Consider the following 26581-nt stretch of genomic DNA (forward strand, 5'->3'; position numbering starts at 1 on the left):
TCCACTCCCACTTTATAAAAACAAGTCAGGCATTTTAAGCTTGAGTTTTTAAAGTGGTACCTCTTCTTGCTGTGGCCAGATTGTTGCAATGGAACCCTGGACAGTCACCACTCTCACCCTTGTGGTTTGTGTCTCTTTCTTGGTCATTTTATCACAGTGGAGAAAAGATTATAAAGGAAGGAAGCTGCCTCCTGGGCCAGCTCCTCTTCCCCTCATTGGAAATATGCTACAGCTAGACATGAAGGACTTCTCCACATCTCTCTGTAAGGTAAGGGAACTAAATCTTGCGGTCAGACTCCATTAAGTGGAATGTCCATTACAGAGCCCTCTAGTAATGGCATCTTGTGGCTGATTCTAGGATGATTGGGGATTAGAAACAAAGATCCCATAAAGGTTTTCTTGACATGATGAGAGATAGTAGTGGCATGATGGCTGGAGCACTAGACCCAGAGTCAGGATGATGTTGCTTTAAAGAACAAGTGAGACAATTCTTAAAGAGTATAAGTTGTAGACAAAACTGAATACTGACTATATATGTATGTCTTCATGTATGTGTGTATGTGTATATTCATGATTATACTTAAGTCTTTGCAAGTATCTACAGGTTATCTCCAAGAATGAAAGTGTATTCCAAAAATAAGCTTAACTTTGAAAAATTTTGTTTCCAGACATAAAAAAATAGCATGGGAAACATGGGAGAAATAGGGATTAGCATTATCAAGCATATTAACTGCACTAGGATATGACAAATATAAATATAAATTTTATCTTTATACTTATTTAAATTCTTATGCATGTAAATAAGACAATAGAACTTTACATGCTTATTCTACTCTAGTTTCTGTTATGAGGCTGTATTGCTATTGCTTTTAATTGTTTTAGTTGAGGGACTAGGAGGAAAAGAGGACAACTGATGAGCTATGGGAAATCCAGCCCTTTTGCCCCCACCACTCATCTTAGACCATTATATCTGAAGTTTGACCAGGTGGTCAAGGAGGTACAGTACTCATAGCTTTGAAATCAATGAATCACAGAATCTCAGAGTTGGGGGTGCTTAATCTCAGAAGCTATCTAGGCCAACTTACTTTTATCACATATAGTCATATAGTCTTATAGTCAGAGTAGGAAAGATGTTATAGACCAGGTGTTCTTAACTTGCTGTCTATGGACTTTCATGCATTAATTGATAGATTTCCAGGGATCCACAAACTTGAAAAGGAAAGAAAATACATCATTTCTATATTGTAATTTGCTATTTCCATCTATTATAAATTTTAAAAATACGTTATTCTGAGAAGTGGTTGGTAAGTTTCATTGGATTGTCAGTGGGGTCCATGACACACAAAAAGGTTGAAATACTCTACTAAACGGGTATTAGCATTAGATTTGGAGTCAGAAAATTTGGATTCATATCCTAGATCTGATATTTAAAAATCTGTGTGACCTGGTGCAAATAATGGAAAGTCTTTATGGTTCAGTTTCTTCATCTCCAGAATTAGGATGCTGGACAAAATAATCTCAAATTTCCTTCAAGATAACAAATGAAGAGGATACTCAGTACTTCCTGGGGGATGGCCCATTCTACTTTAAGAGAGATCTAATTGAGAAGAATTTTTTTCTATCTATCCAGCTGAAAACTGCCTTTTCCAGACTCCAACTCAATGTTCTTCATTCTGTTTTCTGTGGCCTAGGAAAATAAATCTAGTGCCTATGACATTTGATAGCTCTTCAAATAACTGGTTATCATATTCCTCTTAAATCTGTTCTTTGAGTCTAAAAATCCTTATTTCCTTCAATTAATCTTGTACAGCTTGATATTTGAGTCTCCTTATTAATTTAGTTAATCTCTCAATACGTGCCAGTTTATGAATTTCCATCCTTAATTTCAACACTCAGAATTGAACACACTAATACAAATGTAATCTGACTATAACAGAATATAGCAGGGACCATCATCTTCCTCACCCAGGATATTTTGCTCCTTTTAATGTCATCTAGTAGTCAACTCTGATTTAAGGCACAGAGAATTGTTATAGGAGTCAGAAAGACCTGAATTCAAATCCTACCTCTGACATTTACTGGCTATGTGGCCCTAGGCAGTTAACTTAATCTCTCAGTAACCCAGGCAACTCTTTAAGACTATAAATTGCAAAATAGGTACCAATCTACATTGGTAAAGAAAGTTTCCTTACTAGGAGTTACTATAGCAGTGAAATCTCAAATCTTTCCCTCCTCCCTTAAAGTGTAAAATAAATCACAAGCACAATGATCTTAACGCTTCTTCAATATACCAATGAAACTCTATTCTCAGTGATTTAGGTATTTCCCTCAATTGTGTAGGTTGCAACTCAGAAATGTCTTCTCATTCTATGCAAATTTTGTCCATGTTCTCCCATTGATTAGCCATAGTGTGTCTACCCTTGCTAGCAGCCTTCCTCTAGGTCAATGGCTTTTAACCTGGGCCTCACTGACTCCTTGATTTCAGCAGATTCAACTTGGATCAGAAGAATATTTTTATAACTATAGTTTAATATAATTGGCTTGTCTTGTAATTCTACATATTTTATTTTATTAATTTTAAAACATTTACCTCAGGAAAAGGGAATATAGGCCTACTTCATCAGACTGCCAAGGTAATCTATGACACAGAAAAGGTTAAGAACTACTGCTCTAAGATGATTTATATTTCACGGTTATTAGTGTAGTACTTTGGACATCCCTATATTATCCCTTGCTCTATGACTGAACTGCTTTTTTCTCATCATATGTGTCCTAAATAATACTCCTTGCCATTTTTATGATTAAATAATCACCAAAAATATCCTGAACCTCACTTTTGTCCAACATGCCATTTCTGCTTTAACCTTTGACTCATTGACAACTTTGATTCTTTCAAGGTTGTGATACTGAAATATTTGTACAAATACACACATTATTCCAAGGAGAATATTTATCTTCAAACATATTTTACAAAATATAAAATCTTATTTTTAGCAAAGCACTTTATAACCTGGCCCCCTTCTACCTCACCAGTCTTTGTATATCTAATTCCCCACCTATTTCCTCCATTAAGTACCCAGTGAGTCAGTGACATTGGCCTCCTTGCTGTTCTTTGCACAAGACTTCTCTTTCTATACCCCAGGCATCTTCACTGACTAGTCTCCTTACCTAGAAAATCTCCTTCCTCATCTCTACTTCATGGCTTTCTTGAAGACTTATCTAAAATCCCATCTTCTATTAGAAATCTTTCTCTTAATCCCCCCACCTTAACACTAGTGCCATGTATTTATTATTTCAATTTATCATATGTATATGTACGTGCATATATAAGTATGTATTGTTTTCTCCAATGTTGTTTTCATGTTGTGCCTCCCCTCCTCATTAGACTGTGAGTGACTTGAAAGCAGGGAATGTCTTTTGCCTTTTATTAAAAATCCCCAGCACATATGGCAGTGGTTAGTATGTAGTGATGCTTAATAAATGCTTATTGTTTGACTTGTGGACTACTAAATTCTGGGTCTATCTCACTGCCCACATGCAAGGCATCTACAAGTTATTTGTACCAAATGTGATAACTCAATGGAACGTATGTTGAACCATATCTTTGTCTGGACAATAAATATTCATTATTAATTTAATTTTTCTTCTATGAATCATTAAGCTAACATCTTGAATAATCATGTATCATACAGAGGTGGTTTTCTAGTATTCTAGGTTTGATTCAATCAGTGAAATGCCATTAACAAACAGGAGCATCTAGAATTTGTAGTGAATCATTTCCATTTGAATTTAACCTAGAAGTCCTGGGCTTCCATTCAAATGGAAAATCCCCAAAATCAGTGGAGAGGAAATTTCTCCTTGATGTGTAAGTCTTTTGTCATGAATAATCAGAAGGGTATTGAGCCAATATATTGCTGTATTTGCATTTATAAAGAAATCTTACTTAATCTTAATGTGTGTGTGAGCAAATCCTTACTGTTGCTATTCTTCCCAATGATCTCCCCACCCAACTAGATGACAGAGTGAATCAAGTACTGGGGCTGGAGTGAGGAAGACTGGAGTTCAAATCTGGCATCAGAAAAGGATTAGCTGTGTTACCTTGGTCAAGTCACTTAATCATTTTCCGTCAGTTCCCTCAACTGTAAAATGGTATAATAATAGCACTTCTTTCCCAGGGTTGATGTGAGGATCAAGCAAGATACTATTTGTAAAATGCTTAGCACAGTGTCTGACACATAATAAGCAATGTATAATTGCTAGCTGTTATTGTTATTCCTATTAATATTTCTGTAGTCATCATCAATATTATTTTCATGGTTCTGCTCACTTTATTTTGTATCACATCTGCTTCTATGATTTTTCATTATTTATTAAGCATTACTGTTTACCTTACTCCACTGTTCTCTTCTGTATTGTATTACCACTTACTTTGTATTCTAAACTTCTATTTTCCTATCTCTGTATGCAGCAAAAATGTCATGTTTATGGGTTAAGCTTGTATCTGTGCTCTTTTGGCTTTGGTGGATCTGCTTTACACCAGTTAAACTTGCATGAAATGTATATATTCAAGGATAATATCTTTGCCTCTGTCCATTTCCTATTTTTACATCCTTGTTTTTATCATTTTTTATGTATTTGAAACTTCAACAGGTTTTAATATTACAAGCTGTGTCTATTTCTCATTAAACTTCCAAATGACATTGACTGTTATCGAAATGATTTTATGACCTCATTGCACACATATAGCTTATTCTAAAAATTTCCCATCTTGGCAGCTGGACATCTATTACAATGTAGTAAATACAATTTTTATATAGTTTAGTATTCATTAAATCCAGTGCCTTTCTACACGTTTTCTTTAATACTCATGATATGTTGGCATGAAGAAGTCTTAACTTTCTTTTATTTTCCTTTACTCTCTTCCTCTGTCCCAACCTAGGCATTAAAGTCACCAAGTATAAAAATATGTCTTGTCATGGTTTGAATGGCCTTGTCACCTTCTTTATGGACTTCTCTACCTGTTCTTTATCTGCAATAGAAAAGAATATCTGCAGTTACCCATGCAGTACTATTTTCACTCTAGCATTAGCAGTGCATGATAAGATGATCAAGTATCCCATTAAATTAGCTTCCTTACTGCCTTTGGAAACACAATGAACCTAACTCTGCCCACTTCTTACTTTGTTTCCTAAGGAAAACCTGTAGGTCATCATTTCATTCAGTTAAAACTTCATCTTCTTGTTTTGTTCCTTTTAAGAATGTTAATATCAATTAGTCACTGTTCTTCCAGTAGCGTAACAATTAGACAAAGATCTCTCATTGAGGACCAAACAAAATTTAATATTTATAGATGGTCTACATGATTTTACCATCCTTTTCCCCCTTTTCCATTATGACTCTTACCATTACCAGTGAAACAAAAGTAGGCCAAGTGAGACTGAAATCCATTTTGGTGCTTTTCTCCTTATGGGTTGTCAAAGTCGAAGAATTTATTTCCAAGTACCCAACTTCCCACCAATGGACTTCTTTATGCTTAGCTGAGTCGGTGCATTAACATCAAAATCAATCTGTTTCTGGAGAGATACTCAGAGCCTGCTTTTCAATTCAGAAACCATAGAGCTTACATTCTGTACAATAGTCTGTGAGATCCCAGGATTACTCCACGTCACCATGAGATATCAGAGTAGGACTTAGTGGAAAATCTGCCCATGATGGTCAGATAAGATTTTTTGAGGCTAAAAGTATTACACTTTATACATATTAGTTTCTTCTTCCTAATTTCACCTATTCCTGAATGAGATTTGATTTTTGTGGAGCTAAAACCAAGCAGAGCAGCTGATGGAAAATAAACAGTTAAGCTAGAAAGTTCCATGGAGTATATATGTTATCTCTACTATACAATCCTAAATTTCTTCAGAGCAAGAACTATATAATCCAATATTTCAAGAGATCTGTGATCTCATTGGGGAAATTGCCTCCACCCACACAGATCACCACTCATCAAGGCCTTAAGTAATACTTTAGTGTGCCCATTGCACCCTCAACAATTTTTTACCTAGTGTCCAATCTTCTGGAGATGAGTTTCTCTGAACTCACTTAAGCTGATCTTGAGTGAAAAAATAAACAAATGAATGAATGAAAGGAGGAAAATGTATTAAGGAGTTATTATGTTCCCAGAACTATGCTGAGTTGGGAATTCAAATAGAAGCATGTAAGATTGTCCCTGCCATCAAAGAGATGTGGGGAGGAGAAAATTCAGAATGGGGATTTAGTAAAGCAGAGGAGAGTGATTCTATGGCATAGTTTTGAGATTACAAAGAAGTGACATGAAAGCTTGCTTCCAGATAAGATAAGTTGAAAGGATACCTGTCAATGTCCAGAGTCCCATGGGCAGAGTTCAGGAAGGATGATAAGGAGGGTGATCAAAGTTCATGGGGCACAGTTGGGAAAATGAAATGTAGACCTGGTTCCAGGAATAATATAGAGAATGCTCACCTTTCAGAGTCAAAATAGGCCCATATTTCAGTTCAATTTAACAATTATTGAGATCCTACAGTATGTGTAAAATACTGATTTAGGTATTATAGATTAGAAAGATAAAGAAAAGAGACAATCCTTCTCTTCCAGGAGTTTGAAACCTAAGGGATGAGGGGCATGTATAACACTGCACAATCATGGAAAAACAAAGTATATATAAATTAATTAGAGATGGGAGAGAAAGAGATAATGGGAGGGGGAAAGAAGGGGAGAGGGAAAGGGAAAGGGAGAGAGAGAGAAAGAGAGAGGTAAAAATATCATTTTAGCACCTGGATGGAAGATGGATTGGAAAGGGACAGATTTGAGGCAGGGAGACTAATCAGGGGTGTCCTACAATAGGACAGGTAAGAGGTGATGAAGATAGTGAAGAAAGAGTCAAGAGTGATTCCAATGTTGTGAACTTAGATGACTGGGAGAATGATGTTACCAACAATAAAAAAGATGTCAGAGGATGGCTAGGTTTAGGGTTAGATAACCACTTTTAGGATATATTACAATGAGAATTCCTTTAGCATATAGGTTAGATTAGGTAGACAATTCTCAAATTCTGTGGTTCTTGGGGAAAATGTTAATCTCATTTAGACATGTTGAATGAGCTGGCTATAGGATATCCACCAGGTAGTTAGCAATATAAGATTGAAGTTCAGGAGATAGATTAATGATGGATATGTATCTATTTTTGAATTATACACTTGGAGACAAATGATCCAGGGAAGCTGGTAAGATTGCTCAGGGAAAGAGTATAGAGAGAAGAGAAGAAGGCCCAGGATGGTATTAGATGGACCAAGGAGAGAAAACTAGACTAGCTCAGAGAGAACAGTGTCAGGGAAGCCAAAAATGGAGAGTGTGTTTTAAGGAGGAAGTTTCCCATTGTTTTAAAAACTTCCAGACCAGAAACTGAGCAGGATTAAGCCTGAGAAATTCTACTGAAGCAATCACAGCTTGAGATAACTGGCGATCCAGTGAATAGAGCACTGAGCCTGAAGTGAGGAAGACCTGAGTTCAGATCCAGACTCAGTCATATACTAGTAACTGAACCCTGGTTAAGCCACTTAATCTGTGTTTATCTCAGTTTTCTCAACTGTGAAATGGGTATTATAATAATAGCACCTACCCTGCAGGGTTGTTGTGAGGATTTAATGAGAAAACATTTGTAAAAAGCACTTAGCACCTTACACATAGTAGGTACTATATAAATATTATTCCCTTCACTCCCTTCAAGGGTTTCCACTCTAGTGGCATCCCCTTAAGAAAAACCAAGATCAGCATCATGCCCTGATAAGTCATCTCTATAGGGTGTTAATGTAGGCCTTTTACACAGAAAGTGCTTGATAAAAATATTTTCAGTGGAATTGAATCTTCTCTAAACCCCTTATTTTACAGAGAAGGAAAAATGAAACCTAGGATGGCTCCACAAATTCAACCAAACTACATGTCTGATTAGCAACACAATCTGGATTAGAACAAGGGTCCCATGTCTCCTCAGACAGTGCTCTTTCTACTTTATGTAATTTCCTAAATAAAAAAAAAAACAAACACTTTTATGTAACACTTACTATGTTCCAAGGACAGTTAAAGGTATAGAGATAAGAACAGAAGATCAGGAGAGTTCTTTCAAAGAGATCACTTTCTATTTGGAATAGTCAATGTATATAGGAAGGTTCAGTTGCAGGGCAAACATAGTCATTGCTTTGCATTTCTTAGCACTTTCTGTAGAAGCCCAAATATACCCATTGTCAGTTTGAGCACTGTTCCTTGAATTGCGTCTTACATCTCTTTTCCTAGCTATCTGAAAAGTATGGTCCTGTGATTACTGCGTATGTTGGGTCTCAGCCAGTGGTGATTCTACATGGCTACAAGGCACTAAAGGAAGCTCTGATTGATCAGGGAGACATTTTTGGAGGCAGGGGGAAAACACCAATATTTGATGACATTTACAAAGGACATGGTAAGTTTCAGATTCTTCCAGGAAAAGTGGTGAAGGTGGAAAGGTAAGAAATGGAAGAATGACTTAACAATGGCCTTTAGGCTAGTTGGAAACAATGATAAAAATCAAAATTCTACTTTAAGCAAAATAGAATTGTCAACTTAATGCTTGGTTCATTCTTTTCCTAGGAATTATTTTCAGCCATGGAGAAAAGTGGAAACAAATTCGCCGATTTTCCCTGATGACATTGAGGAACTTTGGGATGGGGAAGAGGAGCATTGAGGAGCGCATCCAGGAGGAAGCTCAGTTCCTTTTGGAGGAACTGAGGAAAACAAATAGTTGGTTATCATTGAATACTTCTTGGACGCATGGGTCCTGTAAAGTAACATATCAATTGTCTCTGTCACTTTATTTACCACTGTCCATCTCTATGACTAGGTGGAACCTTTATGGAAGGAAGTGGGGCAGCAGATAAGATTTCTCCCTAGTCTTCTCATGTTTCATAAACTGTTTCTGTCCTAAATATAGAGAGGGGAAACAGTCCAGGAGAGATGCCATATATCAGCATTGAGGGAACTCAACACCATGATCAGATTAGAAGTCTTTTCCTTGCCATCCTAATGTTGGTTGATTAAAAATATTATCATTAAACTTGTTCTTTACCTTTTTTGATTTCTTTATCATTAGGTCAACCCTTTGACCCAACCTTCATCCTTGGATGTGCCCCTTGCAATGTTATCAGCTCCATCCTCTTCCATCAGCGTTTCAACTATGACAATGAGAAATTCCTTTCTATGATGAGGATATTAAATGAAAATTTTGCTCTAGTGAACTCACCAGTGGTTCAGGTAAGGCCAGAGTCATCCTCTGCTGGTGTACTTGGTCATCACATTTTTGCAACGCAAAGGGGAAGAAGGCTCTTCAGCAATGCCTATCACCAGAAAACTTCCTCACAAGCGTAATAAGGTCATGGTGTGAAGTCATTGTCTCTTCAACAAAGTCTTATGCAGGACTGTATTAATGGGCTCTAGAAATAGTCATGTTGTCCATAAAATTATAAGCAGTAGAGTTGAAGGAAGCTTTCAGAAAAGAAGCTGAAATTCCCAGTGGTGTTGTTGGTGGTGGTGGTAGCAGGAGCAGGATCCCATGTTCATGTAGCAGTTTAAGGGTTATAAAGCAAATTATCTAAACAAAACCATGGTTTAGTCAATGTAAGCATAATAACACATTTAACATCACAAGTGAGAGCCCCCTCCAAAAAACCCATGAAAAACTATGCTAGATTTAAGATCCTATATTCTCTGCTTTTGCATCTACTTAAAATCCTAACTTACAAGTCAAGAATGACACATTTAATTTTACTAGTTATCCTGAGAACACAATTAATCCAAAATAAAACATTTAATGACAAAAAACAGTGATAAATCTAGCAAAAGAACATTCATTGCCTATACCTGAGGCACACTCATCTACAAAAACATACATCATCAGTAGAAAGAATGCATGAATAACAATCGTGCATAAGTAGCAGAAATGTAAGGAACATGTGTGACCAGAGCACACTTCTAGGGAGTTCACATGTAGGGCATATGGACAGCTAGAGAACATGCAGGTAACAAGCTTTTGATATGTCAAAATAATTTGTCTTCTAGCAATGCCATCTCACTGTTCTTGTTGCGCATGCTACTCAATTGACCTTGCTTACTGAACACATTTTTCTACTGGTCTTATGGTTGACTCTGGGTACATAGTGCCTGGTTCACACAGTGCACAGCTGTTGATTGATTTTCTTGTATAGTCTTTTCTGGGCATTGCTCTGATGGCCCTGGCAGGATCACTTGGTGGCCCCTTCAGTTTCTGTCTGCCAAGGTGTACTGACTAGAAAGCCTTTCCTTGAAATGGGCAACGGGAAGTTCTTTTATTTCATAGTCAAAATTCGGAGTCGCTACCCAAATAAGGGCCTCAAAAAAATTCTAGGCAGAGTGTCTCCAACCTAAAATTTGTTTTTTCTATGCCAGAGCCAGAATCATAATTCAATATAGCTTTATAGTTATCTCACTTAGGGTTAGAAATTACTGAGACTTTTGAATTAGAGCCATAACAAAAGTCTTTGTATTTCATCTGCCATTCCTTTAGCTTGTGTGTGTATGTGTGCGTGTGTGTGTGAAAACCCTGCTATCACTTTATTTAAACATATTGTTGATAAGGAAATTGAGACTGAGATAAGCTATGTACGAGAAGTTTGCCCAAAGACAAATATTGGAGTTGCCCAGAGGGCTCTAGATTTCTGGTCCAATGACTATTCTAGTATCACAATGTCCCATCATGTTTACAGCTTCGGCAAATTTATCTCAAATTAGGGTACTACTCCAGCAATTCTACAATGCAATGAAGCAGCTGCTAACAGAAACAAGTATTTATTTTATTTGAAAATTGTCCCTCAAAGGGAACAAGCCTTCCTTTGGCCAGAGATTAAACTTTGCCCATTTTATGTAACACTAGGTCATCAGGGCCAGAAATTGACTTGTCGTCCTGGTAAGCTGAGATTGAATGTTGCCACTCAGTGTCTGTGTGACTCTAAACAAAGCACTTAACATCACTTTCTCAGTTTCTTCATCTGTAAAATGAAGATAATAATAGCACCCACTTCACAGGTTTATTGTCAACATCAAATGAGAAAATATGCATCAAATGCTTTGGAGAACTTAAAATTTTGCATATATGTTAACTATAAGGTTATCTGATGCTAATCCAGATCAGTAATTTCATTGGATTAGGGAAATCTTAGTGAATAAACAAGTACATCAGCAACTTCTCTATAATTTATGGTGTTAGAGAATTATCTGAGGTCATTGAGAGGTTAAGAGACATGGTCAGGGTCACACCTCCAATACAGTACAGTACAGAAACGGGAGTTCAACCTAGATGTTCCTATCAGAATGGCTCTGTACCCATTGTTGATTTTACTTTGTTATGACCGTAATTACTATTCTTATACTCTATCACCTGAATATTGTTTTTTTTGTTTTTTGTTTTGTTTTGTTTTTCTAGCTAATTTGTGTTTGTAAATCCCAGCTGTTCTGTCAGCGCCTTCAAAGCCAGAATGCTGTTTCAATATACAAACAAAAGGCAATCCTTTTATGCCTATGTTCCTAGTGTCTTGCATAGTACTGGGCAGATAGATTCAAAATACTGGATGAATTGATAGGTGTTGATTGGGTTAGACAATGATGTTGACTACATAGGGTAGCCCATGGCTTATCTACAGATTGTGTGGAACAGCCCTTTCCATAGAATGTACAGGAAGCCTGAGCCTATAGAAAAGAGTACTTCCATGGATGACACTGGACCTATCACTCCACATGCAGTCAGATTCACCAGGAAGGGGCTGCAGTGAATTTCCTCCCTCAGTGCCTGGGTCAACCTGTGGCAGAAGCCTACTTACCCATCCTGGAAGTATAATATCAGGGATATAGAGCAAGATAAGGATAACTACAGAATCTATGATTTTACTGATATAGGCAACCCCTAGATGAGGAAATTCATTCAATCAAGTGTTACCTAGAACAGTGGTGTCAAACTCAAAGAGCAATGGGGAGCCACTATTTCATACGTGAAGATCCCCGTTGGCTATATATTGACTTAGAAAACCACATATATGTTCTATCATATTTCATTTATTTTGTTAAGTATTTCCCAGTTACATTTTAATCTGGCTGGGCCATTTGGCAACTTTGGACCCCTCTGACCTAGACCATTGGGAGATTAAGTGACTTGACCAGGCTCACAAAGCTAGTCAAAGGTAGCTCTTGAACCCAGATTTCTTGGCTTTGAGGTCAACTTTAAAGACACTACTCTGATATGCCATTTGCTTTTTTCCTTATATGTGAAAAGGTGCTAAGCCGAGGACTGGATAGCATCTTGCACATTTCCGTACCACTCACTTGAGATGTTTGGTGTCACTTCCCTAAATCATAGTAAATGCTTCCTTTTTCCTGATCTCCATTCAAAGTATTCCTCTCTAAATATTTCTAGTTACAAGACTCAATAGCTTTCCAAGCAATTACCATTCTAAACTAGCATGTTATTAAAGGGGATAAGTCCTTTTCCTTTACAAAGAAACAAATATAGTTTTAAACAAGTGTAAAATTGTGACTGTGTTAGAGGTTTTTACTCAACAAGAGTAATCTATGATACTTTTTTCTCTCCCTCCCTTTTTATAGTTTTATAATAATTACCCTTGGCTTTTCCGCTACTTTCCCGGACCTCACAAGACATTTTTTTCAAATATCAAGACACTTAAAGAGTTTATTTTGGAGAATGCAAAGAAACACCAAGAGATCCTGGATCCTAATAATCTTAAGAATTTCATTGACTGCTTCCTCTACAAAATGCAGCAGGTAATGTACACTTGGGAAATGGTTTATGGGAAACAGTCATTTCTGCTCTCTTAATAATAGATTTTATTGAAAAGCTTTGTTTCTCCTCACAGTTATTCTAGAAATCCTTTTCCCTCCCTAGTAAAGCTTTTACATGAACAAAAGAAAAAGGGACAACCATATTAAGTGACCTTATCTGACAAAGCATGCTACCCTTTATTTCTAGTAAATGAGGTGGGAAATGGTTCATTAGCAATCCTTGAGATGATTAGGAACTATTCAGTTGTGTGTTATTCAGCTCCTTTCTAGTGATCTTTTTGTTGAATTTGCCATAGTAATTGTTTCTATTGTTATTTGGGTTCTGCTCATTTCATTCTTTATCAGATCATACAAATCTTCTCAATGTTCTTTTACTACCCAATTATATTCTGCTACACTTGGACACTAAAATTTATTAATTCATTCTATCATTTCTCAGTTGATGGAATTCATGTTTCTAATTCTCTGATCTCATGACCTAATGTTGTGATGACTAGAGAGATAATATATCAATCATATACACATATATGTATATTCTATATGAATATACATATCTAACCTTTAAATATGTATTGTATGCATATGTCTATATGTACATGCGTGCATGTATACATACATACATAACATAGTGTTTTATCTCTTTGAAGTATGTGCGCAGCAGTGGAATTCCTGTGATAAAGAAATGAACAGTTTAGTAAATTGTATAATTACAAAGTGAATTTCATGATGATTACAACAATATCCCATTTACCAACAGAGTATTAATGTTCATGTTTTTCAGGTGAGGTAGGGGACTGACAAGAGTGGTGGCAGTATGAGAGTAGAGAAGTAGGAATAATGTTACTAAGATAAAATTGATAGACTTTGGCAAGAAATTATACATGGGAATGGGGTTAGGGAGAGTAAGAAATTGAGAATAATTTGGAGGATGGTGGTGCCATTCACAGTAATAAAGAGGTTTGTAAGGGAGGAGGCTTGAGAGGGTGGGGAGGAAAGATGGTGAGTTCAGTTTGGGATATATTTGGTTTAAGTCCACAGGGCATATAGTTCAAAATATTCAATAGGCAGTTGACAATGCAAGAGTGGAAGTTCAACAGAAATTTAAGGGCTGGGATAAGTAGATCTGATTCATCAGCGAAGAAATGACAACTGAATTCATGAGAGCTAATTCATCAAATGAAATAATATACAGAAAGAAGAGGAGAGGAGAGGAGAGGAGAGGAGAGGAGGAGAGAGGAAAGCAGAGGAGAGAATAGAGCTCCCTGGACAGAACTCTGTGGAATACCCAAGGTTAGTTCACATAAGGTGGATGAAGATGCAGCAAAGGAGTCTGAAAGTGGTCAGATAAGTAGGATGAGAACTCAGAGAGAGTGCTTATGAAAACCTAGAGAAAAAAAGAGCATCAGAAAGAAGAGCACAAAAAACAATGTCAAAGGCTGCAGAGAGGTTAAGAAAGATGAATTTTGAGAAAAGCCCATTAGATTTGTCAATTAAGTGATCGTCAGTATCTTTGGGAATGTAATAACTCCTGTGGGAACAATTTCAGTTGATAAAGGCCAGAATCCTTAGTACTAATCGACCCACTGGTCACATGTCTTTTCTGTTCATGTTATTAATTAGTTGTTTTTCAGTTGTGTCTGACTCTTTGTGACCATTTTGGAGTTTTCTTGGCAAAGATACTGGAGTGGCCTGCTGTTTCCTTCTTTAGCTCATTTTACAAATGAGGAAACTGGGGCAAACAGGGTTAAGGGAGTTGCTCAGCGTTACACAGCTAATAAATGTCTGAGGCCAGATTTAAACTTAAGTAGATAATTCTTTCTGACTCCAGGCTGGGTACTCTATCTATTACACCACCCAGCTGCCCTTCATTGCGTACACTTTAGATGAATGGTGTCAAACTAAAATAGAAATGAGAGCTGTTAAACCATACATAAAGATCCCGTCAGATCACATGTGGACTTAGAAAACTAAATATCAACATTATGTATAGTCTACTGTATTTTTATTTATTTTGTTAAATATTTCCCAATTACATTTGAATCTTGTGTGGATCTACACTAGGAAGTGTTGTGACTGCACACAGTCTGTGCGCTGTGGATTTAAACCTCTGCTATAAATCACCTGAAAAGAAATAACTCTCTATTATTTTAGTAATGATCACTTAATTGCTAAATCTAATGGACTTTTCTCAAACCTCATCTTTCTTTAACTCTCTGCAGCCTTTGACACTGATGTTTACCCTTTTTTACTTGATACTATCTTCTCTTTTGGTTTATGATATTACTAATCCCAGTAATCCTCCTTATGACCACGACTCAGTGTTCTTTGCTGGATCTTAACCTAGATCATGTGAACGAACCTAGGGTATTCCTCGGGGCTCTGTCCTGGACTTTCTTCTCTTTTTTTCTCTATATTGTTTTATTTGGTGATCTCATTACATGCCATGGATTCAATCATCTCTTTGCTGATGATTCCCAAATTTATTTATCCCCCCTTAACTTCTCTGCTGATCTGTAGCATCACATCTCCAACTTCCTACTGGACATCTTGAAACAGATGTCTCATAAACACCTTAAATTCAGCACATCCAAACCTGAAATCATTATTAAAGAAACCCAAGGTTTTATGTCTTATTGAATTCTCAAAATACCCATATATATTGTGTGATCCAGTGATACTGGGCTTCTTGATCTTCCTCAAACATACAAATAACAAAAAAAAAAAATCACCTCCAGCTACAGATTCAGTGCATTTTCACTGGTTGTCCTTGAGGCCTGGAATGTTCTCCCTCATTATCTCTTCCTCCTGGCTTCCCTGGCTTCTTTCAAGTTCTAGATAGAATTCTACCTTCTACAGGAAGTTCTTCCCCCCAATACCTCTGAATTCTATTGCCTTCTCTCTGTTGATTATTTCATATATATATATATATATATATATATATATGTATGTGTATATATATACATATGTATATGTATGTGTATATATATATAATTTGTTTGCACAAAATTGGTTCATGTTATCTCTCCCATTAGATTGTCTTTTAGACAATACTCCTTAGTGTTTAGCACTTAATAAATGTTTATTGACTTACTCACAAAATAGATGTGGAGTTCATGGAACAGACTGCAGACCTGGCATAAAATTAAGAAGTTTAATGAACTCTACGACTACTGAAAATAAGACTTTCATGGCACCTAAAATGTTGATGGGCTCTTAGAGTGCATGAAGAAAGACATAACGTCCCAGACTAGAGAGCTAATAATTCCAGGCAAAAAGCATTTATTATGTGCTTCTTATGAACTCAAAATGGAGGCTCCAAGAGGAACTCATCAATCAGAAGATGGGGCTCCAGGTCTGGGCTATCTTCCAGGGTGAGAAGAACATAGAGGCCAAGGGACCTGTAAGAGTGGGAAGGCTACTAGGGCAGGGAGGAGTAAAGTCAGAAGTAGATCTGGGTGGAGTACTGAGAGAGTGAGTATGGGGATAACCTGATCACTTCCTCAAAATGGTGACTTAAGAAAAAAATAACTAATCAGACGTTAGGCGTGCAGAGGAAGAGACATCTTCCAGGATCTAAGAAGACAACAGAGGTGGCAGCATCTCTTAGGGTGAGAAGGCTGATTCTGCATACTGGAATGTCCAGAGATTCAAAAGTGGAACCAGAGGAAGGACTGAGGGGGTGAGATGTGGTCATCCTGCTGTAGTGTGCTCTTTCCTGCTCATACCATATCTACACTATTATATGGTCATTTTGTAACAAATTTGAGAAAGGATATTAACTAGCTATGGAGCACCCAGAAAAGGGCATCCAGGATGGTGAATGGCTCTGACATTATGTCATATGGGAATTGGTTGAAGGAATTAACAATGTTTCACCTGAAGAGTGAAAATTTAAATGGAAGAGGTGATAACTTCAAGTATTTGAAAGGATAACAAGTAGAAGAAAAATCAGCCTTCTGCTTATCCTAACAGACAGGATTAGGAGTAATGGTCAAAAGTTGCAGACAGAATGACAGGCTTGATAAAAATAAAAACTTTATAAGAACTAGAGTGGACCAAAAGGAGACTAGAATGTCTCAGGAAGTATTAGGTTTTCTCTTCATTAAAGATCTTTAAACAAGGGCTCATTAGCCATTTTCCAGGGAGGGTATAAAGGGGAGAATCCTCTTGAATTTGGAATTGCTACCCTAATATATCTTGATTAGTGAATAAGTAAACACAATTTCAACTAACCTGTGATCTGTAGCCAGCCCCAGATATTTCACATTCAATTCAATCATCTTCTTTGACCATCTTGTCATCTGTGCTGCTACTTCATAAGCACTCCCACCCAACTTCCCACCTCTTGCTCTGTTGGGCTCCATATATAGGCTCTCTGACACCAACTGGATGAGGCTTAATATATTCTGGGTGAGTTTCAAGGAAATATTGATAAGCCAAGACAGTTCCTAAGCCAAAGGCCCACAAACCCAACTAAAATATGAAAAAGATTCTTTTTAAATTTCTCTAGAGATACTTTAGTAGGTATTATTGTGCCAGATCCTTTCCAACACCACAGTAAACTAAGAGCAGGTTCTGATGGGGAAGAGGATAGACAAAGTCTAGAACACTGTTTGATAAGGGCAGAACTGCATCCTGACTAGCAAGAAGCATTAGGTAGGCTCTCATCTCCTCTAGAAAAGAGAGAATGCCAGAAGTAGTTGGGCAAGGGGGAAGTGAACTAAAGTCAAGATTCTTTCCTCTCAACTGTTGTCTGTGGCTGGCTTTATGGCCATTACTTCTGTGAACATGGGTTCTGTAATGACTGTTCTCCATGTTAGAACTTCCCTTCTTCACAGAGGAAAAGGACAATGGAGTTACACAACAACCAGCCAATTAGAAGGATTTCTGAGGCTCAGAGCTGCTTGACATACCAGTGATCCTTTGTGAGTGAAGTCTAGACAAATTTGGAGATGCCCGTAGCTGCTAGAAACCAAACAGCTCAAAGGCAACCTTGAGTACCAGTGCAGACTCAAGACCTTGCTCAGGACTTTCTAAATATCCTGGCTTATTGCATCCACAAAGGTTCTTAACCCTTAACCCCACTCCCATTCCATGCCCCAAACCTCTAGAAACCATAAATATCTCACACTTTTCCCGCTCCCCTTTGAGCAGCTGAGAACTAACTCTGTCTCTGTCTATTTGTGCCCTTGTCTCTCTCTCTCTCTCTCTCTCTCTCTCTTTCTCTCTCTTTCTGTGTCTCTCTCTCACTCCTCCCCTGCAGTTTCTTCTTGCAAGTGTTTCTTCTCAGACAATAAATGCATAAATGCTTTGTTATCAATGATTGGACTCTGTTTAATTTAGGATCCCTCTTTTGGGGCCCAGAGGTCTTTTGTTAATACTTCTTATTGCAATTGTATTTTTTATTCATTCATTTCTCTATGTTTTCATTCATTGATTTGTTCATTCATTCGTTTATTTCTGCCTGAACAATCTGTAGGACCAAAAAAATCCAGACTCTGTGTTTGACCTGGAAAATCTGGCAACGACAGCAATGGATTTATTTGATGCTGGAACGGAAACAACCAGTTCCACTCTGAGATATGGACTGCTTCTCCTGCTGAAGCACCCAGAAGTACAAGGTAATGAGAAAATCCACAGTGTTCTGATAGTAACACCCACGACTCCAGCCTAACTTGCCTAACCTAGATTTATGCAGAAACTGGCCTAACACTTTAGCATGATTGAATGACTCTCAAACAAGATTCAGCTTAAAGGGCAGAGTCCTGTAATAGTAGGGAGCAGAAAAAAGAATGAGCTGAGTAGAAGAGGAAAGGACAAATAGGAGAGGAGGGGCGCAGCACTCAGGGCACAGCAGCTGATTCTTTCACTTACCACAGTCATCACATCTTCCACCAAAGCAGCTATTCCAATTCTCCACGACCACACAAAATGTTGGATTGTTCCTGGAACAGATGTTCCTATTAAGTGACAGCTGACAGTGCAATTGGGCCCTTTTTAAATGTTGTCCCATTCAAAATTGAAAAAGTAGAACAGAACATGTCTGGAATGTGTTTCATTCAGAGGAATTAAGGACACTGAATGTTTTCGTTATGGACCCAATCAGTTGATCAATGAGCATTTATTACCATGGGTCAGGCATTGTGCTAAATTCTGGGGATATAAAAACAAAGAATGAAATAATCTCTTCTCTCAAAGATTTTACATAGTAACAGGTGTGTCAAGTGCACATATAAGTATATTTGTTTTTGTTGTTTATTCATTTTCAGTCATGTCTGGCTCTTCATGACCCTTTTGGGGTTTTCTTAGCAAACATACTAAAGTGGTTTGCCGTTTCCTTTTCTAGCTCATTTTACAGATGAGGAAACTGAAGCAAACAGAGTTAGGCAACTTGCCTAGGGTCACAAAGCTAGTAAGTGTCTGTGGACAGATTCAAACTCAGGTCTTTCTGACTTCGGGCCTAACAGTCTATCCACCGCACCATGTGGGTGCCCTATATCAGTATATAGAGAATAATTTTAAAGGGTATAGTGACTGTTCTAAGTCTCTCCTCCTTTTTGTGGCTAAGTTCTTTGAAAAGGCCAACTACAATAGGTGCCCCTACTCCCTTTCTGCTCTTTTGCTCTTCTTAATTCTTTGCAGGCTATCTTCTGAAATATACATCCAATCAAAACTAATCACCCCAAAGTTACTAATGATCTCTTAATGACCAAATCTAATAGCTTTTTTTCAATCCTCATCCTTATTGAGAAGAAAAAAGGCTGTTTCATTTTGCAATTAAGAAAATTTCTTTGTTTGCATCGTCTAACACCATCAATTACCTTCTTCTCCTTGAGAGTGTCTTCTCTCCATATTTTCCTGATATTGCTGTCTGCTAGTTCTCCAACTGTCAGCCTTTGTTGGAACTCCATCCGGGTCTCACTCACTAACCATGATCATCCCACAAAGCTCTGTCTTGAGCCTTCTCTGCTTCTTCTTTAGTGCTGTATTTGGTGATCTCATCAATTCCCACGGTTTCAGTGATTATCTTTATGCAGATGCCTCTCATATGTACTTGTCCAAACCTAACCTCTCTGTCTCCGGTCTTGCAACTCCAATTGCCTATTGAACATTTCAAACTGTATGAGCCATAGACATCTTAAACTCAACACATCCAAAACTAAAACATTATCTTTCTCCAACAATTTCTCTTCTTCCTAACTTCCTAACTTCCCTGTAACTGTCAAGAGTACTACCATCGTACCAGTCGCTCTGGCTCACAATGTCGGTGTCGTCTCCAATTCCATATTCTGTCTTACCCCCTATATCTGATCAATTGACAAGTACTATTATTTTTATCTTGGTGACGTTGCTCATGAACACACCCATTCTCTCCTCTGACACTGACACTGCTTTGTTTCAGGGCCTCATCACTTTAAGCCTCCACTATTTCAATATTCTGTCATTTGTTTCCCTGACATAAGTCCCCAAACCAATCCACCCATTCTTCAGTTGTCCAATTGATCTTTTGACAGCACAAGTCTGACCATGTCACCTGCTTATACAACAAACTCTACTGGTGCCCAATTTTCTTCAGGATCAAATATAAAAATCATTTGTTTGGCTTCTTAAAGGTCTTCACAACCTGGAAACTTACCAGTCTTCTTCCACTTTACTTGCCTCCATGAACTCCATTATCCAGTGACACCAACCTCTTTGTTATTCCATGAACAAGAAACTCCATCTATTGACTCTAGGCATTTTCATGGGCTGTCTCCCCATTCCTGAAACCCTCTCCCTCTTCATTTCTGCTGCCTGGTTTTCTTGGCTTCCTTCACATCAGCTAAAATCTCTCTTCTTAAGAAACTTTTCCCAATTCTCCTTAACCTTAGTCCCTTCTCTCTGAGGTTACCCCCGATTTACCCTGTATATATCTTGCTTGTACATAATTGTTTGCATATTGTTGCCCCCATTATCTATGAGCTCCTTGAGAGCAGAGGTTGTCTTTGGCCTTTCTTTGTCACCCCAGCACTTAGCACAGCACCTGGGATATAGTATTTACTTAATAAATGCTACTTGACCTACTAGCTGACTGCCTAAGTGTAAGTAGAAAGCAGAAATTGGGGAGGTTCAGGAAAGACATTATATAAAACTTGAGCTCATCTTGAAAGGAGAGATTTTATGAAGCAGAGGGAAACAGGTAGTACATTACAAGTATGGGGATGACAAAAAAAGGCAAAAAGTGATAAGAGATGGAGTACCATTCAAAAGGGAAAAAAAGAACACCAACTTAGCTGGATTTCAGAATTAAGCAATGAGGCTGATCAGATAAGGGGTTTTTCATGAAGCGCTTTAAAAGCTGAGCAGGGGAGTTTTGTTTTATCCTAAAAGCAATCAGGAGCCACCAGAGTTTATTGAGTACAGGAGTAATATGGCCAAATATTTTGACCAAATTTTTGACTATTTAAGGACATTCCAGAAGGAAGAATAGTGAGGAATAAAGAATACTGCCATTCTTCCTGGAATTGCTGATTCATACATGCTGTCAGTTTGCAAGGAATCATGCAGATGATAGAAAAGTTGTAGCCTTGCACTCAAATGGCTCACTGGTTATAATCGTGTAACATTATATATATAATATATATATGTTATATATATATTTATTTTATATATATATATATATATATATATATATATATATATATATATATGGCAGCAAAACCTTAGAATCTTCACAATCAAAGAACCAAGACATATAATTGGCCTGTATTATGACTACCTAAAGGTTAACATGACAATGGCATAGTCACTATCAGATCAATTGTTCTTCCTAAGGATGGGAATGTCAGTCCCTTACTCTGGGGTGGGGGAGGGGGTTGTCTATTATGATGTAGTGGGAAAAAAAAAAACAACTTGGATTTGGAGTCTGAAGGCCTGATTTAAAGTCGTGGTTATCTTCTCTTGTCCTTAATTTCCCTATTTGACAAAGAAGGACTTAGTCTAAATTAAGGGATATCTACTATGTCTTCTCTCTAGCTGTAAATTATATAATTCAATGAGGGTAAGATCTTTCTCCTAGTCTTCCAGGAATTTTGTTTAGTTTACTTTCTTTTAAATGTATCTCTTGTACTACATTCAGTGTTCCCAGTTTTTCAGAAAACACAAAATGGGTCATTGTTTCTGTCAGCACAGATAAAATTCATGAAGAAATTGACAGAGTGATTGGACAACATAGAATGCCTTCCATTAAAGACAAACTAGAGATGCCCTATACAGAAGCCGTGCTGCATGAGATACAGAGATACGTTAATCTTACCCCTGTCAGTTTGCCCCATGAAGTAACCCGTGACACCCAATTCCAACAATACTTCATACCTAAGGTAAGAAGGCAGGACATGACAGAAATGTCCTAGCTGAGACTGAATCCCAAACCAACTCAATGTACAAATTTTAGCAAGGATCATAAAGTGTGAACCCAGCGTATATGCCCTAATGAGTCTGTGATCTATTGTTAATGACTGGAGGCACTCAGAGATTAAGCAATTTATCCTGGATTTCACAGCTAATATATGCCAGAGAGAAATTTTAACTCAAGGTCGATTTCTTATCCATTGCATCATTTTGCTCTTTGTTGGTTGGAATACATGAGTAAAATAGTGATGTAAACTTAATCGTTATAACAGACAACTTCTTCAACTGAAGTGGCCTTTTCAGTTAAGACAAGATCCATTTGGAGCACATCCCTGGCATCTGCATCACCCTACTGAATCTTGCCCACAACCTTCTCATTTATATATCTACCCCATCACCAAACTGAGTAATATTTTTCAGTAAATGTGAAATAAATGTGCATTCCTTTAATGTTCTTTGATTTTCAAGATATTGATGAAGAAATAATGAAAGCCAATATTTTCTCTATACTCTTTAACACCTACAGAGAGGTAGCTAACAGGGCATAGTGGGTGGACAGTCTACCTTGGAGTTAGTAATATCTTTGTTCAAGTTTGCCTCTGACTCATAATGGTTGTGTGGCCATTGGAAAATCAGTTTACTCATTTCCCAGGCAATCCTCTGGTCTTATAAAGTACAGCTGAGGTGATGATGACTATTAGTAAATGGAGTTTCTACAACAAGGGTAACCTACACAGATGAAATCTCAGATGTGTACTCCTCCCCCCACCATCAAAAAAAATAATAATAATCGCTTGTACTCTGCCAATCATTTAACTTTGAAACAGCAACCTGCTGCTCACAGTCTTCTCTAGCTATACCTAGCTCTACTCTTCATTTTAGAGACAAGCCTGCCAAAAACTATTTTTATCAATTGAAATTAAGTATTTTACATAAAGAGAAGCAAAAGATGGCAGAGTTAACCCAGGTCCCTACAAATTACTCTCTCACAAGTCACTTTATAATTATACTTGAAAAATTTCCTCTCAGAAAAAAAAAATCAAGATTGTGTAAGGATTTATAGTTTAGGTTACAGTTGAGTTAGCAGTTTCCTTCATCAAGTACAATTGTCATTTAACTTTGAAGACCTTTGGAGAATTATTTTTTTCCCTAACACCATTCAACAGCACTTACCAGTACCTCCACAAAATTTCATTTCTAGTCATTCAAAAGTGAATTCAAGAGATAATTCTCTTAACTGAATTATCAGAATTCTTCTTTTTTGTAGTCTGACCATAATTCTAATCAAGTCAATGCATTGGGGTGGGGGTGGGTAAAGACCTGAACTACTCTGGAGTCTGTTTGTTACTTTTTGTCCTATGTCTGGTTGCTGCCTTTAATCTGTTTTCTGAGACTTTAGTTTTAATCCTTAATCTATTGTACACTTTGCTAAAAGAAAAAAAAAAGTGATTAGGCAATGCTAAATGTTGATGATGGGGTGAATGGGGGGAAGAGGAGTGGTGATGTTAGGGGGGTTTTACTCTTCTTCCACACACTGAAGGGGGTTGTCACTGAAAAGTTTCAACATTAAATGTATGGCACTAAATTTCAAGTAAAGACTGACAATTGGTTTATATTGTAACAAGTCCTAAATTGGATATTACCTGCCAATGTAGTGGCATTATATGTTCAACATGTTTTATGGGCAATGGAGGGGGAAAAAGTGGGTGCAGATGTCATGTATGGTAGTTTCCATAAATCAGATACCTTGATGATCCCCTCGGTGAAGGTTACAGTGATTTACAACATGGTCATGACCTCTCACACCAGATTGTGTAGCTAAAAATATGGGTCCTCCTACCCATTTTGCCATTGGCTCAAGGAAATTTTGAATCTTTGAACCAATCCTGCCTGCACAGAGAATGACCGTGGATCACCTACAAGCAGCTCATCTTTAGGATGGAATTCTATTAGTCAACAGGGAGAACAAATGTGACCCTCCAGGGATCCATCACAGAAGGCACCCTACTACAGAGGGAGTTACTTAGTTTGGACTTCTGCTGGAGAATACTTTTTTGAACAAGAATGATTCCACCATGTGATATAAAAAGGCTATTACCACTACCAGAAGTCAAATAGTCCATGGCTAAGAAAACCATTCATCATGACTTTGGTAACTGTGAAAAAATAAAATTTTGGATATCATGGAAAACTGGAACTGTTGGCCCAGTTGGCAGCAGATATATGCAATACACATCAGGTAACATCTCACTTTAGTGTGTTCACTGAAACATATTTTCAGTAAAAATGTGATGAACTTTAGCTACTTACTTAGAGAGCATAAACAGTAGTAACAAAACTTTTGAGCTCCTGTGCATATATTTCTTGTCCCTGAAAAGAAATCTGAAGAACACCAGCAACAGCATAGTGATGATATAACATCGTCAGTAAATAGAGGCTTATGAGCCAACAACTGAAGGTTTTTCAATTAACCAAGGTGTAATGGGAGATATATTTCTTGCTATATAGCCTTCTTTCCAGCATTCATGTGCAGAGAGATCAGATTTTGAGTGTGAGCTATCCAAGTTGGTGCTTAACCAAGCAGGGGTCCAGATAAATAATTTGGTCACATTTCCCTCAAGGACACTCGAAGCAGAGATTTTTCAGACTTTACCCTTCACTTTCAGGGCACAAAGCATGCAAAGTCCTGAGAAGAAACCTTGGCAGAGTCAGTTTATGCCCTTTCTAATGCAGATCTGTAATTCTCCAGAAGATGGAATCAAAAGATTTACTCCACATATGTCAATTTTTGTATGAGAGTCATGACTATGTATTTATCTATGTTTTGGGATTTTGTGAATGGAAAAGATATATTAACTTAAAGTCACTTCCTGAGAGATCAGATGTCAAAACAGAAACCTAACACTTCATTATGGCCTTTGCTGAGAAGAGCACAGAGAACAGTATAGCACTTGAAGTTGTGGTCAGAAAATTCAATTGGATAATATCCTCTTATGCAGAGAAAACACAACAAATTAGACTGCTGGAGAGAAGCAGTATTCCTCATTGTGGTAAGACTAGATAATCATCCAAACTTAAAAAAAAAAAACAGAAGACAGCAGCAACCCTACAAGTATGATGTATCACAATGATGTATCTGTTACCCATATAGGTTATTGTTGGATTCCCCAATGACCAGGGGGTTAGGATCATAGAAGAGCCAAGAATGAATGTTCCAAGAACTACCTAGGATATGCAGATGTATGATTGAGGATATATGACCCAAAAGTAGAGCATCTGAGTTAAAATATGGAAAATTCAAAAGGGGAACTTTCATGCCACTTCAGGATTGGGGAAGATTACCGCTCCAATAAAACGGATGTAAGCCTGGATACTATGGAGGAACCAGATATGGAGAACATCATTCTCCTACACAATACTCTAGCAGTTGAGTTTCCTAAGGAGCAGAGGTCCTTGATAGAGCTTTACTCCTTAGGAAATTGAGACTATAACGTTTTATCTATTATTTCCACCAGCTTAGAATTAGTGATTATAGGTAAATGAACCTTAGGTTTTGAGCTTTCACAATGATGAAAATTAAGCTATTATTCTCTGATATTTGAGAAGTCTTCAAGACTGAATATGATCTATGCAAATACAGAGCTCTGGTTATAAGTCATTGCTCACACATTTAGAAAATACAAAACTTGTGGGACTTTCCTTAATGTGGAGAAAGTGGAAGCAGGATAGCCCAGTTTTCTCACAAGTACTTTAGCAAATATGAATAAATAATATCAGACTAATTAATGACAGAAATTAAAGGAGAAAATACAAATGTATTTTGCCTGCCCAGTTCCGTGCAGAAAGCCAAAAATGTTGGGTCACAAGAAAAATGATCCAAAAAGAAAAATCCTACTTCTAATCCCAACTTATAGAATTCTATTCACCCAGTTAGTAAGCCAGACCAACTAGTAAAGATGGGAATACACAGCTGTTTTACTCTGACCCTGAACCAGGAACCTGTGCGGTTCTGATCTGGAGGACATCAATCAATTGTTCAGTTATACTATTTTACATCAATTTTTATTTTTTTTATATTTAAAAATACCAAATGTGTAGAGGTGGAGCTATGATGGTGGAGTAAAGGCAGGGATTCACCTAAGCTCTCCTTCAAACTTCTCCAAATACCTTTAAATAATGACTCTGAACAATTCTAGAGCAGCAGAACAAACAAAAAGAAAGAGTGATACAATTTACCAATTCAAGACAACTTAGAAGGTTGGCAAGAAAGATCTATTGCACCAGGGTGAGAGAAGAACACAGTCCAGCA

At 37.4% G+C, this 26581-nt stretch overlaps 1 protein-coding gene across 1 annotated transcript in view; it reads left to right on the plus strand.

Moving 5' to 3' along the window:
• The first annotated feature begins 61 nt into the window (after nucleotides 1-61).
• LOC114028475 (cytochrome P450 2C23-like) overlaps nucleotides 62-26581 on the plus strand; it is a 30497-nt gene continuing 3977 nt past the window's right edge. Inside the window, exons 1-7 of the mRNA XM_027842715.1 lie at nucleotides 62-268; nucleotides 8323-8485; nucleotides 8653-8802; nucleotides 9152-9312; nucleotides 12688-12864; nucleotides 18362-18503; nucleotides 22054-22241. Of these exons, the coding sequence (XP_027698516.1) occupies nucleotides 89-268; nucleotides 8323-8485; nucleotides 8653-8802; nucleotides 9152-9312; nucleotides 12688-12864; nucleotides 18362-18503; nucleotides 22054-22241 (1161 nt within the window). The 5' untranslated portion in view covers nucleotides 62-88. The remainder of the gene's footprint in view (nucleotides 269-8322; nucleotides 8486-8652; nucleotides 8803-9151; nucleotides 9313-12687; nucleotides 12865-18361; nucleotides 18504-22053; nucleotides 22242-26581) is intronic.

The sequence above is a fragment of the Vombatus ursinus genome, unplaced genomic scaffold (genome assembly GCF_900497805.2).
Source record: "Vombatus ursinus unplaced genomic scaffold, bare-nosed wombat genome assembly UNPS02004915.1, whole genome shotgun sequence".
Classification (NCBI taxonomy): Eukaryota; Metazoa; Chordata; class Mammalia; order Diprotodontia; family Vombatidae; genus Vombatus; species Vombatus ursinus.